This window comes from Caretta caretta, chromosome 16 (genome assembly GCF_965140235.1).
Source record: "Caretta caretta isolate rCarCar2 chromosome 16, rCarCar1.hap1, whole genome shotgun sequence".
Taxonomy (NCBI): Eukaryota; Metazoa; Chordata; order Testudines; family Cheloniidae; genus Caretta; species Caretta caretta.
In genome coordinates, this window is record NC_134221.1 from 13,576,202 (window position 1) to 13,594,374 (window position 18,173).

The 18,173-nt window shown below is 45.6% G+C and overlaps 1 protein-coding gene across 7 annotated transcripts in view; it reads right to left on the bottom strand.

Moving 5' to 3' along the window:
* The window catches only part of SH3GLB2 (SH3 domain containing GRB2 like, endophilin B2), a 40,129-nt gene that overhangs the window by 20,455 nt on the left and 1,501 nt on the right, over positions 1 to 18,173 (bottom strand). For all 7 annotated transcript variants that reach the window (XM_048823299.2, XM_048823300.2, XM_048823297.2 and 4 more), the window contains exons 2-5: positions 5,394 to 5,535; positions 4,853 to 4,981; positions 1,922 to 2,055; positions 1,306 to 1,398 (exon numbers count right to left, since the gene is read on the bottom strand). In XM_048823299.2, coding sequence (XP_048679256.1) covers positions 1,306 to 1,398; positions 1,922 to 2,055; positions 4,853 to 4,981; positions 5,394 to 5,535 — 498 coding nt within the window. The remainder of the gene's footprint in view (positions 1 to 1,305; positions 1,399 to 1,921; positions 2,056 to 4,852; positions 4,982 to 5,393; positions 5,536 to 18,173) is intronic.

An 18,173-nucleotide genomic window follows, 5' to 3' on the forward strand; every position in this document is an offset into this window, starting at 1 on the left:
CTGGGTGACAAGGATTTTAGCTTGTTCTGACTGTGGCCATTAGTTCACTGGGTAGAGCTTGAAGCCTCACTGCAAGACTGAAGGCTTGAAGTTGTGTGGGGCATATCCATGTGTCCACTTTTAACTTTGGCTCTACCACAGATCTGTTGATCAGAATATTCTGAGGGGCCACCTACAGCTGCATCTGCACTAGCTTTTCCTTTCTATTTCCCCAACATGGGGCTACTGCTTGGCCTGTTCTAGCAAAGAGCATTGGTGTAGCCAGCACCCTGGTGTTTTAGCCATTGTGTGACCCAGGTGCAGGCACAGGCATCTGGTCAGAAGAACATTTGTTGGAAATTCTCTCCAATTGCTTCCATAGTTCTGTCTGAGTTCAGGAGTCAGAACAAGGCTCCCTGCACTCCAGTAACTGGACCTGGAGTTTGAGTGGTATTTGTCAAGCCCTGCCTTTCTGTTTCTGTAACTAGAGATTCTTGAACTAAGAAAATTTACCAGCTAATTCCCAAGCCAGAGTGGAGCAACCAGCCTGCGGGTTTTTTTTGCAGCTAGACTAGCAGTGCCAAGAGAGACTGGGCGCAGTCTCATCAGCAAGCGAAGCAGACATGACTTCAGAAGCCAAGGGAGCAGCTATCAAGAGGCTCAAGTACAGCCACTTTCCTGACTGTGTGCTTCACATGCTCCTTATTGGTGGAGCCCAGGGCAGGCTAGAACTTGCAGGTGGAACACTGCTTAGTTTTGAGCCCTCGTTTGAGATTCCAGGACTCCTGCAGGCTCCCAGTGAAATTTACAGTTAACCCCCACCTCCCCAGTGCTTTCAGTTGATTTTCTAGGGAAGAAGCCCCAGATTCAGCTTGGAGTCCCTATTTTCTGACTGGAATTTTACAAGCCTTCTGACAGGACAGTGTCTCTGGTTACTGGCACAAGCTTCACCAAGATCAGACTGGGTTGCTTAGTGGCAATCCCTCAGAACAGCTGGAAACCTGTGTCAGCTAATCAGACAGCAGGGTTTCTCAAGGACCAGATTAGACACTCACCATTTCCAAAGCTCCCCAGCAAGGCTGTGCCCATGAACCACTATGTCCCCTGCAGACAACAGGTGCTATACAGCCAGCGCCTCTCACCATGCTGAGTTATTCTCTTCCCCCATTTGTGGGAAAGTCACCCATACCCCTACCAGATGCAGTACTGATGACAAAGCAGGCAGTATAGACCAACTCTGGGCCATGAGAGCACTTGGCACTCCTCCTCACATGAGAGCCAAGCCCTGTGTGCAGAAAGGAGGAAAGGACTTATGGGAGAAGTTACCGATGCTTTTGCCTCAGCAGCCTTGGCTTTCTTCAATCTGGCCTTGCAGGCATCCAGATCCAGACGGCGGTTCTCCAGGATCCTCCTCTCTTTCTAGGAAAGGAGCAGAAGGACAAATAAGGAACAAGGTGCTTAGAAATTATCTTTCCTGCCTATGAGAGTGAGAAGCCACCTAGAAATCAAGCTGATTTGTTTGGCAGCAAGAGGGGGTAACAGCAGATGCACTGGCACCATTGGTAGGAGCTCTGGATAAGGATAAAGGACCAACCTTCAAGAGTGAGAAGCAGCTTCTGATCTGGCCAGCCTGGCTATAAAGGGTTAATTTATTGTCCTATCATCCCCACAAGGGAGACAAGTAGCCCCATTCCTCCCTCCCCACACACAAATGAGGGAAGCTAGTGGGAGAACTGGGATTAGAACTCCAGAGTTTGTAGCTCTTATTCCCCTGCCCTGACAGGGTTGTTAGAGGGTTGGAGGGGGTGGGGGGAGTCCTCTGGCCTTGTTTTCACCCCTCTCCCCCGTTTCCTGAAAGGGAAGAATGAATGTAGAGTCACAGGTGGGTGGACACTGGTAGTTCCCACCCCATTAGTCAGCTCCCCCTTCCTCTCCTACTCACAGAGATAGTTCGCCAGTCCCCTTCCAGGAAGTTGCGCAGAGGATTCAGGAAGTTGATGGAGGCAGAGTGCATAAAATCACGTTCGGCTCCCCCCAGGCGCTTTTGGGTCTCTCCAACTTTGAGTAGGGTCTTCCCTGCAAGTTGCCAGAGCCCAGATGGGAGAGGCATTAGCTTCAGCAGGTATTGGGTTAACACTATGCCTTAGCCTTATCCCAGTTGCCCAGCATGTTTAGGTTAGGATGCTCTCACACAGTACATTGTTCAGGTGTGTACACTGTGGATCAGCTGTGCTAGCTGGCACCTAGACCAGGTGGTTATGGCTCACTGCTTGCTGACAGCAAGCCAATCCTAGCCTAGCCAAGGAGGGGGCAGAATGTTCAGTCAGTGCTATGCTAACACAGTCCACCCTTTGTTTGAAGCCTCTCTCTACCATTGGCTCTTGCTGCAGCTTTGATATCTGCCTGCTGATGCACTTACTCCACTGCAGTCTTTAGTATCAGGCCTGCCCAGGAGCATGTGAGGCAGCCCACAATCTTTAGTAAGGGTATTATGGGACAGATTATTATAGCCCTGGGTGTATTTCATGGATGCACAAAAACAGAGCATCATCTAATTAAGAGGCACCAGAGCAGATAAACAAGCTGATGGGGTCTGATCAGGGCAATGCTGGCTGACTGTGGGTACAATTACAATGGCTCTGGCTGCAACAGGATGTGCTATGGAGCAAGCTATTGATTTAGAAGGCAATAAAACCCAGAGCTCACTGAGCTGTCACAGCTGAAAGTTAGAAGGGAAAGTCAATGTTTGATTTCAGAGTCTATCCACCTAAGAAGCAGTTGGGGTCCCTCTAGTAGGCTTAGGGTTCTCTGTTGGCTTTGAGAGGCAGAAAGGTGTTGTGTGTTTTGACATTAACCTGTCAGAACTTCTAGCTAAGGCTACAGGATAGCAAATGCCAAAATGCAGAGTTTGAGTCAGTATCCCCACCTCCCACAAAAGAAAAAAAAAGCTTTTTAAAAGAACTGTGCATGGTTCCCTTTAGGGTTTGAGCCTTTAAGGTTTATAGTTTCAAGCTTTCTAGCCCTCATGGTTGTGAAGAGATTTTCAATTGTAAAAGTGAAAATGAATATTCTGTAAAGCCTCTGCCAGAAGTAAAGTACTACTATCTGCAGCCATTTTGTCATATTCTTAGACATTTCACCTTCCAACTACTCACTGTTCAAACACAGTAGTACTATCTGCAGCTACTGCCCTGCATTTACTGCATCCTGCCAGGACATGCCAACTCCAGTAGCTACCCTGGTAAGTCTCCACACTCCCTCTCCACCCTATCAGGTAACCATTCAGCTGAGAAGAAAGTAATATGGGGAACTCACTGGTTCCCAGCCACTCTCCTCTCTGAAAAGTTTGAGGCAGAGCTAGAAATTAGATCTTCCTACTGCAAAAGGAGAGGCCCTTACCACTTAGGCTAAAGGAGATTCCATTAGCAATATAAGATCCATGATACTCAGTTCAGCTATTCCAGCTATGTGGAAGCCAGTGCCCCACAGTGGCCTGCTTGCCTCCTTTTAACTAAAAGTATGGGGGGGGGGGTAGGGAGAGTGTCTAAACCCAGCACTAAGGAGGAGACACACATTACTCAAAGCACAAGTTAGAAAGTGAAGGGGTGGGGGCGTAGGTTGGAGGGAGAGAGCCAATAATAAAATTTGAGCCATCAGAATAGATTGCAAGTAGGACTCACTGCAACTTTAAATGCCATCTTAAAGATGGTCTTTAGACACCACCTGTAATATGCTGCTGCTCCAGGGAGCTGCAGCTCATTTCCAGCATATGGAGATCTCTGGCTCCAGAGAGGAGAGTAGATTTACTTAGAGACTTTGCTCCCAGCATTAAACCTTATGGAGGGGAACTTGTGCCAATTTGTCTATTTTCCCATCTGTTAATTGGCTCCCTAGCCCCTGAGCAACAAGAAAGCAAAAGTTGACCAGATAACGATACGGAGAAGGAGGAAAAGAGCAAAGGCTGAAGGAAAAAAAATAGTTTGTTCAGTGGAGCCAAGGAGAATTAGACATGGCTTGAACCAGTTACTGGTCCTCTCTTCAATTCAGAAGTCTGGTAATGGCCCAATAGAGTCAGATAGATTGGAGATCAAGTTCTTAATACTATGGATAGGGAAAGCAACCCTTTGGGTCACATGACCACTATTAGGGAAGTGAATGGAGCAAACAGATTCACTTGCATTATCACAGCCCTTCAGATACCTTGTGTAATACCTTGGCCCTGTGTAATATGCATGGCAAAGCTGCTGGAACATGCATTTAGTTACAAGGTATTCACTCTGAAAAGCGAATTTCTAGAACCATTGGCTTTTCCTGTGGATTCTGCCACTCCTTTCTTATTGCCGATAAAGGCACAAGAACATTAGCAGCTGATCTTGCCCAATACCACTGCTGTGGCACCTCGGATGAAGCAACTTGAACCCAGTTGTGTTTAGGTGGGGGAACAGAGACTGAAGCCAAAGCAAGAGCTTCTGTGGATAAGAGCTTCATCCCAATATAGAAATAAAAGCAGCTGTGCACAATCACCATCTGAAGTGCTACAGCAAACCCAGCTTATCCACATTGTATAATGTGTTCCATCTGAGTAGTATCCAAAATTCTTTCATTTGAGAGTTTATCACCAAGTTTATCAGCAAGAACCAAACTGGAATGTTGACATGCTTACACAAGAGTGTATTAGATGGTACACAGTAACACCATAAGCTTTCCCCAGAAGCCTGCCAGCATTAACTGGCATTGGAAAACAGGAGGCATCAGGTCTCATATCTTTGGGCTGGGTGGGGAGGAGAGAATAATTTTAGGAACTCCAGTAGATTTGTAAGGACTGAACCAAGCACATAAGATGTTGCCCACTTGCCAATGCCACGTAACTCACCATATGGAGTCCCTGGCCCAAAGTCATTGGCTGCCTCCACCATGTACTGGGCCAGCAGCTCCCCATTGGTAACACGAGATGGCACCTTCCGGTCTAGTTTCTCATAAAGGAATTCTTCCACTCTGACACCTGGAATGAGAGTGCCCCAGGCTGTCACAAAAGCAACTAGGGAGAGCGGAGAGGGAGATGCTCCCACCCAGAGCCCTCACATGACAATAGCCAGTATAGGAGGCCACCATGCTTGAGACATAAGTGTGAGTACAGGGAGAAAGAGGGAGGTCAGTTCTCATTTCTTGCCCTCTTCAGAATCCACTGGGCAGGTTAAGGCTACTGAATGCCAACCAGATATTGACATACTCCAGCTTTCTGCCCATCCCTGGGGATGATGGTTGTGTCTCTGCAAGCACCACTCTCAGATTTCCCCCGGTAGATCTGATTCAGCAGAGATCAACTAGCTGTCGGGAATTTCTATTAACTCCATTGCTGCTGTGCCAGTTAGAGCACCAGCACTTTGTAAACTTGCCACAGAATCAGTGCTTACTAGGGTTTGGCTGCAGCAACACCTCAGTCTGATGCAAGATCTTCTCAGTCCAGTTTTTGGTGCAGTCTGCCTTGGCCAGAAGGTTTTCAAAGTGGGCATCTAGTTCAGTCTTCTCAGCCTGGCCCAGCTTCTCCTCTGTGAACTGCAGAAGCAGGGGAGAGGGAGAAGACATTAGGTCTGCTCCACTGAAGCCAGGGAGCTAAGCCATTTGAAGAGGTTTTGTGAGACCTGCCACGTCTAGCAGGTTAGACATTCCCCTAAAGGAATGTTCAGGGAATGAGCCCATTAAAATCCTCCTCATTACAATTCTAATGCTTTTTTTGTCCATAGATCTCCAAGAACCTTACAGGTGAGGGCAAGTATCATTGTGTACAGTCAGCATGGTAGAGAGCATTGCCATTGCTGAGTGACTGGTGGAAGAGCTAAAAACAGAACCTGGTCTGACCTGCATTCAGGACTAGCCTACCTCCCTTTAGGAATAAGTTATTAAAATCCAAATTAATTGGAGGCTAGAGTCTAATCAAACTGTTTCACAGTTCACATGTGAAGTACTAGATAGTTTGTGCCACAGATATCCCATTCCTTTATGCAGAATTATTAATGCGCTCCAAATTTAGGGCCCACTTCTGCAACATGCAGGCTTCCCTCAACTCCCACTAATACTGAGTGCCTTGCAGAGTTAAGCACTAAGTTTTCAGCATGGGGGAGAAGGTTGAGAGAGTCTCATCTCCAGAGTTTACCAGCCAACGTTCCCAAACATGGAAACTTTCTTACTGAGGTTCTACTACACAGAATAGTTTGTCTAATTTTATGACCAGGGAACTCACTTGCCATATGCCACATGCTGCTTCAGTGCAGCATCCCACCCCAGCTCCTTTGCCCAGACATTATTCTGGGCAGCTAATAAACCCTTCAGGGCAGGGGCCCTGGGAGACCTCTCAGCCTAGAGCAAGGGTTCTCAGACTTTTGTACTGGTGATGCCTTTCACACAGCAAGTGTGTACACTTGAGCTATTCTCTCCCCATCCCCACCTGGAGGACACATGAGCCCCAGTTTTTAATATACAAGTCTAGAGGTAAGCAACTTCTTACTCTATTCCATTCCCAGCTCTGCCTCCATTTTTATTTTTACCCACTTCTTGCTACCTATATAAATGGTAATATTAGCTACCATCATGAAGTGCTTTAAGAGCCTACAGAAGTGTTATAGGCTAAAGAGGAAGCCAGGTAATAACTCACTGTCAGATTTGGCACATACATTTTGCCTAGTGTTCTATTAGTTTAATGCCCTGCTCAAATAATCCCATCTATTTCCTCCTGCATTTATTCAGATAGAAAGCTGCATATCAACTTGATCAAACAAGCCCCCAAAAGGCCTGTCTACAGGATTTTAACATGCACTGATGGAAACTGGTTTTTATTAGCTCTAGAAAGGCCTATAAAACAGCTGGATGATAGAGAATGGCTCAAGAGACCATCCTCTGTTTATAGAAGGTATAGAGGTTGCATTCCCTTGAGACCTTTAATCCTTTCATAAACTTGAAATGCTTTACATATATCTACTTCAGATTATTGAGAAGTATGAACCCCTGTTGCTGGCCCTCTAATTCACTTTCTAGGCTATCAGAACCTGCTAATGTTCTTGAAACATTGCAAATACCTGGTACAATCACAGGATGAGATTAAGGACATGGAACCTTTTGAGTACAAAAGTCCTGCCTGATCCTCCCTATTCTACCACCCCTTCCTGGATAGTACTACATGGGGCTGTATAGCCCCTCTAGAGAGGAATGCTAGTATATACAGGGGATGTTAGGGTTTGTTCTGAGAGTCTTTGGAGCAAGTCCCACTCTGCTGAGGTAGGGAGAAATACTGAATGTGGACACAGCTAGAGCCATTTCAGTACACCGCCTAGAATAAGTGATAAATAGCAAAGTGGAACTGGCACGTGATGTGGAAATGCAGGTAGAAAAACCTTTTAGCATCCAGTTACCAGCCACATGCAAATTTTAGAGGCCAGAGATACCTAAAACCCACAGCAGGGCTGTTTACACAATGACCTGTTATGTCTGGATCATGCTAGATTTAAAGAACTATCTGCTGAAGTTGTCATGTGTTGCAAGATCTGTTGGATCAGTGGAACAATTAAGCTACCCCCTCCAAATCAGGATGGGCAGAAAAGCAACAGGAACAGAGTTTGGGGGTGGGGGGGGGATCTGAGGGATGGGGACAGTTTCAGCACATCTCTATCACTTGCATTGCCTCCTACCAAGGTAGGCTAGTACTGTTTAGACAAGGTTGAAGTCTTTCAGGTCTAGAAATCTTGGAGGTCATTTGTAGCAATCATAGTTACAAAGCTTTAAGACTGAATTGTGATCCAAGGTGGCTGGCCTTTTAAGCCCTCACAACAGCGGTTCTTGGGGATTTTTGTATTACCTGAGTTTGAGAGTTAAGTACCTAGCACTTCCACAGCTCTTTCATCCACAGATCTCAAAGTACTTTATGAACGTGGGCAAGCATTACTACAGAGGGGGAGAACTAGATACAGAAAGGTTAAGTGACTTGCCCAGAGCCACATAGGGATCAGTGGCAGAGCTGGGTGGACTGTGTTCTAGTCCCAACTCCCAGTTTGGAGCCATAACCATGGAACCATGCTGTCTCCCCTTTGAGAGGCAAACAGGAAAGTGGGAAGTAGTACTTGAGCTGGAGGATTTTTGCATTAAATCATGTCTGATTTTCATGAATGAAAGCAGTCATAAAAGCAGCAAAAAAATCTTTGCATTATTTCTCTGGCAAAACTGTGTGTGATGGGGCATATAAACCCCATACCAGTTAGCCATAGGTTAACAGGAGCCTGAACCCAATTACAGTGATCACTGGGTGGCACCTGGAAGGGTGTTAGGCATAACTGGTGATCAAGCTGAGCTGGGTCTTCATAATAGAAGCACAGGACCATGAGAAGGAAGGCCAGGGAGGAGACCCAGGTGAGGTAGCTGGCTGCTTCTAAGGCTTCTGTCTCTTTAGCCTAAGAGAGGAGCCTGAAGCTGGGAGTCAGACTGGAGGGGCCTTAGCCAGAAGGCAGTGCTCTGAAGTAAAAAGCAAGCCAGAATTTTGCAGGCAGTAGCTTGAGCCTCAGCAAGAAACACAAGGAAGGCATGTATGGAACCTGGAAAGGAAGCCTGGAAAGCAGAGGTCCCCAGGTCCTGATAGAGGCAGGGAACGCTGGGTGTGAGCAGCTAAGAGATAAAGGCTACAGGAGATGGTGATTCTCACTGCAGTAGGCCTGAAAGACAGTTGAATAGGGAGATGAGACAGAAGGTACCAAGACAGTGGGAGGCATGGGGTTCTGCCATAGTGAGCCCAAGACAAAGTTTGATCAAGTGCTGGGAGTGGAATGGGACTAGAAGTACTGGAGGTGGGATTTCTTTGAGTGGTCTCTGTTGAAGATCCTGGGTGAAGACTTGGGAATCTTGGTAAACCCCAGGAAGTGAGGCTGAAGGGACTGGAACTTTGGGTATTGTTGTGGACTTTGAACTGGAGAAGCCTGGAAGGGGTGGGAACAAAAAGTGTGACTGGCACAAGGGCCAAGTCATACAAGGCAGACTGCCCCAGGGGTCTGCCCCAGGGGTTGCTAAACAGGAAAGCTGCTACACCATGCCCAGTCTCAAGCACAAAGGAATTCACACTTCCACATGTTGACTAAGAATTTTTCCTGCTGATAGCAGAATCCATATTATCTGCATTTAAATAATCTTAGCTACAACTTAGCCAGAGTCACCATAACAGCAAACTAGGGCTTCCCCAATATTTGGCGCTAGGCTATCAGCACTCCTTATTTATTAGAGCTTTTAGAGATCAGAACACTGGGGAATCTTTGGCACTCCCCTGCTGAGGCACTCTTCCCTTCCAACCGGAGAATTTCTTATCTCAAATTTAAGAACCTGAATGAAGAGTCTCAATCCCCCTCATTCCCAGAAGGGCTACAGATACCTGTTGTCAAGGTTCCTCCCCCACTCTGAACTCTAGGGTACAGATGTGGGGACCTGCATGAAAACCTCCTAAGCTTACTTTTACCAGCTTAGGTTAAAACTTCCCCAAGGTACAAATTAATTTTATCCTTTGACCCTGGATTTCCACTGCCACCACCAAACTCTAACTGGGTTTACTGGGAAACAGTTTGGACATGTCTTTCCCCCCCAAAATCCTCCCAACCCTTGCACCCCACTTCCTGGGGAAGGTTTGGTAAAAATCCTCACCAATTTGCATAGGTTGTTCTCAGATCCAAACCCTTGGATCTGAGAACAATGAAAAAGCAGTCAGTTTTCTTACAAGAAGACTTAATAGAAGTAAAGGAATCACCTCTGTAAAAATCAGGATGGTAGATACCTTACAGGGTAATTAGATTCAAAACAGAGAATCCCTCCAGGCAAAACCTTAAGTTACAAAAAAGGTACACAGACAGGAATAGTCATTCTATTTAGCACAGTTCTTTTCTCAGCCATTTAAAAAAAATCATAAACACATACCTAGCTAGATTAATTACTAAAAGTTCTAAGACTCCATTCCTGGTCTATCCCCAGCAAAAGCAGCATACAGACAGACACAGACCCTTTGTTTCTCTCCCTCCTCCCAGCTTTTGAAAGTATCTTGTCTCCTCATTGGTCATTTTGGTCAGGTGCCAGCGAGGTTACCTTTAGCTTCTTAACCCTTTACAGGTGAGAGGATTTTTCCTCTGGCCAGGAGGTATTTTAAAGGGGTTTACCCTTCCTTTTAAATTTATGACACCTGTGAACAGCTTTATGTAGGAAGGGCCATATTTCCATTTCCAAAACGGTCTCTGCTTATTCCCCAGTCTAGAAACTCCTGCCAAGCATCTGCACCAAGAGGGCTGGTGTGTTTGATTGAGGTCTCTCAGAAGCCATTTATGGTTTTTAGGTTGATTACACACCTGCTGAAAAGTCAGACCTCTTCCAGAGACAGCTGGCTTCACACAGCCTGCAGATGAATGGCTGTTGCATTCCCTTTAGCACTGCCTCCTCTAGGCTTTCCAGTGCTTTGGGACTTCACCCATTACTTCCACAGGGAAGGCATCATCTCCAAGTGTCATTGCCTATTTATAGCTCCGGTGCTACTTCCTTAAGTAAACATCTCTCTCCCTCCCCAGTCTGCTCCATTTGACAGATTGGTAGATGGACTGCTCATGGCCCCATACCACACAATAGCTACAGAGTCTTAACACTAAGTCCTTCAATTCATGCATGCAGAAAAAGTTGAACAGCCTATTGCTTTGTCTTGCAGTCTTCCTTCTCACATGTGCTGGATGACTGTTGCAAACCCATGCTACAGAAGGAGGAAGAAGGGCAGCTGACAGACCCTGTGACTCAAGTGTATGTAAAAAAGTGAACTTTCAGATTTCCCCGAGTGTTGCAACACACAGTAGCAAGTTCAGAGGCAATGCATGATTTGTCATTAAGTGGATGAAAAGGCATCCAAGAGGCTGTACTTCACATACAGCAGAAGTGGCTACTTTAATTTGCCTATTCTTGGCTCTGCTAGTTGTGTCCCATTTTCCCCCTCCAAACCTCATATGTTTCTCTTCAGGCCCCTCAGGATGTAAGTTACACCAGCTGAGAGTCCATTACACTGACGGGGCCAGATTCAGAGCTGGCACATACACTACACTAGTGTATCTCCTAGGAGGATAGAGGAAGGTGTAAGTTCACTTACTTGATTCTGAACACCTTAGAATTGCACTTTCCCCAGAAATCTAAACCTTGCTTTGGGGCCTGTATCTACCCAAAGTGTCTCCCATGTGAGACTACTTCTAGAAGACCCAGAATAAACTGCATCTAGAAGCAGCTGTGCCAGTATCCTATGACTGCTACACAAAAGTGGTGGGGAAGAAAACAGCAGACATTATCTACAATGTAGCAGAAGGCCTTTTCCCCCCTGCCCTGGCACTGCTCCCTAAGGATGTGAGGTCTAGGGATAACCCACAACTCCTGAAGTCCAGCTGCTAGGTCCTTCTATATCCATTTACTGGAACCTGATTGTAAGAGGAATTGGTCCCAGGCCTGAAATAATTCAACTACCTCCTGGGAGTCTGTATGCACTGCACATTGCCAATTGGTACATAAGGATCAGCTGATTCCAGATTTTTCCTTTTCCTGTCCCCCAGGATGATGCTCATGCACCTCTGACCCACTTAAGTATCTGGGCCTGTTTTTGTGCAGGGAAGCCAACATGGTAAATGAATAATGCAGTGCAGTCTTCCACTTAGTGCTACTCTCACTCGACCAGGGAAGAGAAGAGTCATGCTGCATTCCAGGGCCTCAATAATTCATTGAGGGGTTGGGTTTCCTCTTGGAGGCTTGGGCAATCAGCAGGAATAATCTGTGCACTGTTAGTGCTTATGGAGACAGAAGCACAGTGAGTCAGTTGATGGGACCCCTCAATTGGGGAAAGCCTGAATGAACAATGGGGGTTAGGAAGAGGGGCTAGCAGGCTCTGCACAGCAGCTAGAACAGCAATCAAACCCCTGGGGACCTGAACTGCAGCTTGCTAGAATCCCCATCAATTCTTGTGGGAGACAGAGGAGATGCTATACTTCCAGCATGGGAGGAAGTCCTTTTGATGCTCAGGAGTAAGGTATTAGACCATGTCCTAGAGATAGAGGTTCTGTCCACAGCCCTCATGGCTCAGGTAGCAGACAATCACCTGTGGTCAAACATGGGATGTACCATTTTCTTTGGTCAAGTAATTTAGTGTCTAAAAGCTTCCCAAGGTGGGTCAGTGGCACCTACTCCCTGAGCTATACCTGCACCACATTAGTCATACACTGACATATGCAAGGCCTTGACATTTACAGCTTTAGCTGAGGAAGTTACAATCCCTTGGAAAGCCACACTGCCAAGCATCTGTAGAAGATTTCTGCCCTTTCCTCCTTAACACGGTGCTCTGAGAACATCTTGCTGTACAACACTCAAGAGGGCAGGCCCACGTGAGACTGGGGAAGATGAACTGAGATGTAAGGCAGAGTTAAAGTCAACGTAGAAATCTTAAATTTAGATTTCTTTACTTTTAGTGTTGAATTTTTACTGAGATAAGGTTTAAGGTGATATTCCCCACCTTAAACCTTAAAACAAGCAGCTTAGAGGCCTCTGAAATTGAAAATGTGGCTCTACTTGCCAGTAGCTTGTAGAAGATATGTGACAAGGCTATATCTTGGAGGTCCTACCAGTGGATTTTACACAGTGCCTGTGGCATTGTGGAAGCCAATAGCTCTTGGCTGCTGTGACCTCTGCTATTTCAGAGACCACCCACAGAGGCTTAATAAAGTTTGACACCTAAAGAAACTAATCTAGGCAAGCTTCATCCAACCTAGGCAGTTCTATTACAGAACCTTCACACTGCACTCCCTCTGTGGAGCACCACTTTGAAAAATGCTACTGCAGCTCACAATATGCCCTCAAACTGAGGCCTAAACCCAGTTTGCATCAAGCTCCATACATAGCCTTCTTAGCCAGCCATGAGTCAGAGCAGAAGAATGGGATCCAAATTAAGTGCTTGTGTTGAAAGGATATGAAAGCCATTCACACTAGGCTAGTCTTGCAGATGCTGGTATAGTGTTAAATCCATTTTAAAATGCCCCTTCAATTTTTTAAGTCTAATTGAGTATACATTGCCTATATTTGTTACTGTCAGAAGGACCATTTGTGTCCGAACAAAACAGATAAGAGGCTGACCTAATTGCAAAAAACAGTAGCCACACAAGATCTACTTGATCCTGCTTAAAAGACTGTCCATTGAAAGTACTTCCTATACTTTCTTTCTCCATGTCATTGATGTTGGGAATGGGGATACCCTTTTCAAAAAGGAAAAATAAAAAGAATTGAGCCTCACATCTGGCTGCTAGTATTAGTTGTACTACTGAGGGTTAGTGTCTCAGAGTTTATGGGTTAATGATGCATATTATGCATTATTTGAACTTTAACAGATAACCAGTTTCCATGAATATAAAAAAGTAAAACCAGGCACATCTGCCCAAGTAATTATTTCTAGAAACCTCTGAAGACCCTAAAGTGTGTTCTATTTGTGCATAAGAATAGAGAAACATCCACATTTGCTACCCTGGCAGAGAGACTAACACCAGCCACTTGTCTGCTTTGATGTTCAGAACAGTCCCTTTTTAATAATATTTGAGATTCCCATTTCTATGGCAACAGAGCCCACTTACAGATCAGTCCAGGGCCTCACCATCTCCGAGAACCAGCATGTCTGTTATTCTGATCAAAGGAAAATTAACAGAATGAACTGTCTGAAGACTGTCAACAACAAGCTGTGCCAGAAAGCATCTCCCACATCCAAAGTGTCCTCCAGAATCCCAGTGCTCTGCATCCAGTCTCTGGAGCAGGAAAAGCTCAGGATAGTCCATGAAGCTCAGGTGGTGGCAATTGTGGTGCAGGAGCACAGCATGGACTGTGGTACATCTCCATGCCAGGACCAGGCCTCATGCAGGGAGGCCAGTGCAGTATTGGGAGGTGTTGCGCTGTTAGGGCCCTCCAACATCCACAGCAGAACTGTGTCAGCACTAGAGTTTAGCCATAAGTACTGCTAGCAAGGTTATGGGACTGGTGTGCTCAGAAATTTTATTTTAAGGGGGGGGTAGGACGACAGATGTGTTATAGGCAAAACACTTTGGATCTCCTGGTGCATTGGACCCATTACATGAGGAGTCCTTCCCCAGTCAGTCTATCCCCCGCCCCCAATTTATGGAGCAGAGCAACAGTTGATTATGCTGCAGTGTTAAGTGGTTTATTGTTTCTCAGACTGAAAGCTTAGTCAAACTGTAGTGCAGTCTTTTACCTATTACATAACTAACACAGCTTACTGGTCTGCACACCAACAGAGTAAGATCACACCTGTGGGGCTCAGCTCTGCAGGGAGGGAGCCTTTCTGGACTGTGCAGTCAAGCTAATGAGATGGGGGGAGGCAGGCAGGGACATAAGGGACTCCCTCACAGCAAGGGAAGGCAGCTGCCAGAGAGCTCCTAAGCCATTCAAGAAAGGAACCCCATTTGCTAGCAACTGCCTTCACCTGCAAGCCTTCCACTAGTCTTCAGCCTCCTATTCCAGGGCAAGGCCAGGACACTCTCCCTGCTGCTGTGCTGAAACTCAGATCTAGTTGCTGCCTCCTGCTCTGTCCTTCTAAAGGGCAATAGCATAACAGTCAAATGAGGCCCACTCAATGTTGCCTTATAGGGAAGATGAGGAAGGAAGAGACTCACCCAAGATGCGATAGAAAACAAGATGCCAAGAAGGGGACTAATTGTCATGTAAAATTTACCTTTTCTGCCAAGATGCTGCACAACTTCAGTACTGCTGAAGCCACCTCTGCTTGAACCTGCAGTATCTGGGGCCCATGGCTTCATCTACACTGGGAAATTTACAAGCCCTCCTTGCTTCAGAGGAAAAAGCAAACAACTTTGCCTATGTGCAGGGGTCAATGGCGTTCAGGGACCTGTTGTAGCACTATAAGAGTTCAGCAGAAGTTGGTCACAGCTCTGTTTGAGCTCAGCTAATTTTGTCTATGTCATGAGGCAGACTTTTTACACAAGACTCCACACACAATTTGATGGGGGCATGGTGTGGTTGTATTTGATGCAGGATCGGATAAGAATGGTTTTTACATTATGGACACAACCAAGGGGTATCCACCCTTAAGAGGGAATGTTCCTTTCCCACATTCTAGTTGGGGATGGAGATTCTATGGGAACAGGAGTTAAAGCTCCACTGTCTGGCTAGTGGTTCACTCTCAGACAGCCTGTAACATGAGTGATAGCTGAGTACATAATGGCTAGTCCATTTGCCTCCCAGCCACTGCATTTCCAGAAACATTTTGTTAAATGCCTTGAGCAGCAGGAAGCAACACCAGGTGCTTTACAAAACTGAGTTCTAGTCTAGCCAACTCAGAGTCCCTTCCCCAGGAAGTTTGCTGTGCTGAAGAAAGGCAGCTACAGACCTGCTCTCCCTTCCACTCCCTCAACTGTAACAAAACAGCAAAGATATCCAGGGGGGGAAAAAAAAAAACAAAAAATCACATGCTACCTCTGCTCACAAGCATTTACCCCTTGGTGGGTGTATATATCTGCCTGTCTGGCACCATGATGTAGGAGTCTATGCTGTGACTAGCTTTTTCATCCAAATACCAGGGCTCTACTTGGACACAACTCAAATGGGACTAATCTCACTGGTACATTTTAGGGGGAGGGTTTTTCATGAGCACTATTCAACACACCCTATCCTCTCCCACCTACCAAAAACTCAGAGTCACTCCCCTGGTACCAATTGCCCTATGCTGCTTTGTTTCTTTTAATTATGCCTGTAATTAATGTGAATATTCATATTCACTATATTAAGTGGGCATAGTAGCCAAGAGAAATGATTTATAAACTCCTCTTTGCGCACTGAAAATCACTGATGTGAAGAACTGCCGATTCCTAGGCTGGCTCCTTCCTACACCCTGTACAAGTCTTTGATAAATGATCTTTAGAAGGCCTTCCAAATCTAAACATGCCATATCTTGGTAACAAAGGGAAGGAGAAATGTTGCAAAGATATTTGCATGAGAACAGGATCGTTAAGCTCTCCATCTGCTCCTTATTCTGTACCTGAACTATTCGTCTTCTCACTGCATCTGACTCATTGCCATAATAGACATGTTTACAATCAACTAGCTTCTTGAGGAGCCTGCATTCTTCTGTTGACCTGATGAGATTTTGAGCTTACAAAGAGCTCTTCATCTCTCACCAACAAAAGATATTACTTCACCAACCTTGTCTTATATCCTGGGTCCAACGTAACTACACCACTGCATGCATTCGCCTGTTTCAACAGACAAGTATAACATACCTACCCAACCCCCCCCCCCCCCAAGTTAAGTGATAGAGAGCGCCCAGGTCCTACATCAGAACTGTCTTAATTACGTTTCAGTTCCTGTTAAGCCAGTTTAAAAACTGAACAGAAAGTTCCACAGACCCTTTCTTGAAGGCTATAGCCAGGACATGGGAAGGAACAAGCTTCAAATTGAGCTGAAGCTAGTCAAGAAGCATGCATCCGATGAAGTGAGCTGTAGCTCACGAAAACTCATGCTCAAATAAATTGGTTAGTCTCTAAGGTGCCACAAGTACTCCTTTTCTTTTTTCAAGAAGCATGGAGTCTTACCACCTACTACACTGACTGGGGTTGTGCAACTGGCTACCCTTATAGAACCAGATTTTGTTCAACTAAGGACCACTCTGAAAACATGCCAGGAGGCAAACAGTAAACCTAGTTTGCCAAAGCTGGGCCATGTTTCAGTCAGTTACCCCAGCATTCAGTGCTCACTCAGATCAAGCAGGATTACTGCATGCCACAGCCCTTCTACAGCTGTAGGAAGGGAAGTCAGACATTGTCCCAAGTTCCCAGCAGGGTACTTGCAGGCATCTGCTATTTGACCTCTTGTACAAGACATGATCTAACATCACGACCGATCTAGCATGACTCCAAGAGCAGGGATCACATCTCTACTTCAGACAACCTTGCTTTGCTTTAGAACTGCTCTCCAAGAACATGGGGCAAAACACAGCCATTTTACCACATGTACAGGCACAGTTAAGACCATCATTGCAGAGCTAAAGCTTCTCCTTAAGAGTTGTGATCTAATATTGCACTACAGCACCTCTAAAGCAACTCAAGCTACTGTTAGTCATCCTTCTCCCTCTTGCTCTGCCACCCCTTTTCAAGCCACCTCTGTTTAAAATGTGAGGTCTCTGGGATAAAAAGTCTTTGTGAAGTGCCTTGCACATTTCCAGGTACTGCATGGACAATAAGAAAAGGAGGACTCGTGGCACCTTAGAGACTAAAATTTATTTAATGCTCAAATAAATTTGTTAGTCTCTTTGAGCACTGAATAAATTTTAGTCTCTAAATAAATTTTAGTCTAATGAGGTGCCACAATTCCTCCTTTTCTTTTTGCAAATACAGACTAACACAGCTGCTACTCTGAAACCTGCATGGACAATAGAACTCTGGCTTACTAAACTTGTCAAACAAGGCAGCAGCCTGCTGCCCCCTGCTACCAAAGGGGATGTAGTTTACTTAAGCCCTTCCTTCTCAATGCTCCCAGATTGTTCACCACCATTCAAGACATTGCCCAAAGCTTGGTATTCTTTGTGTGTGTGTACACACACACCTTATTCAGAGAGTGGAGTTACAATTCAGATATAGAATACAAGCAAATCACTGATAAACTGTTAACACCAGCTTTCTCTCTGATCATAACCTGCACTTTAGTCTCTTCATTGCACGATTTGTCACTTACTTTGCCTTTCTATACAGCCCTCCATGCAAGAATCTCAAGATTATATACAAGCAATATAGGGCTTTGGTGCAACTGCACCTGCAACGATGCTGAGTTCCGAGTACCCCATTTCCAGAATGGAACACAGACCAGAGGTGGGATAATAGTTTGAAAAACAGCAACAAACTGATGAGTGGACTAACTTAGCAGGAAGTACCAAGCAAGCAATTTGGTGGTAGAAAAAAATAATAGGAACTCAAATCTCACTCATATGCTCTAGCATTAATCAGTTTCCTCTCCAATGACCTGAGGCCCACCACCATACAAAGGAGGGTGCCAGCCTTTAGGAGTTTTGTTCAAGCTGCTCCTAGTCTGGGGCAGGGGAAATTCTTCTTGCCTGCTTGAAGCAGACACCACAGTCCGACCACCACTCACATGCAGGG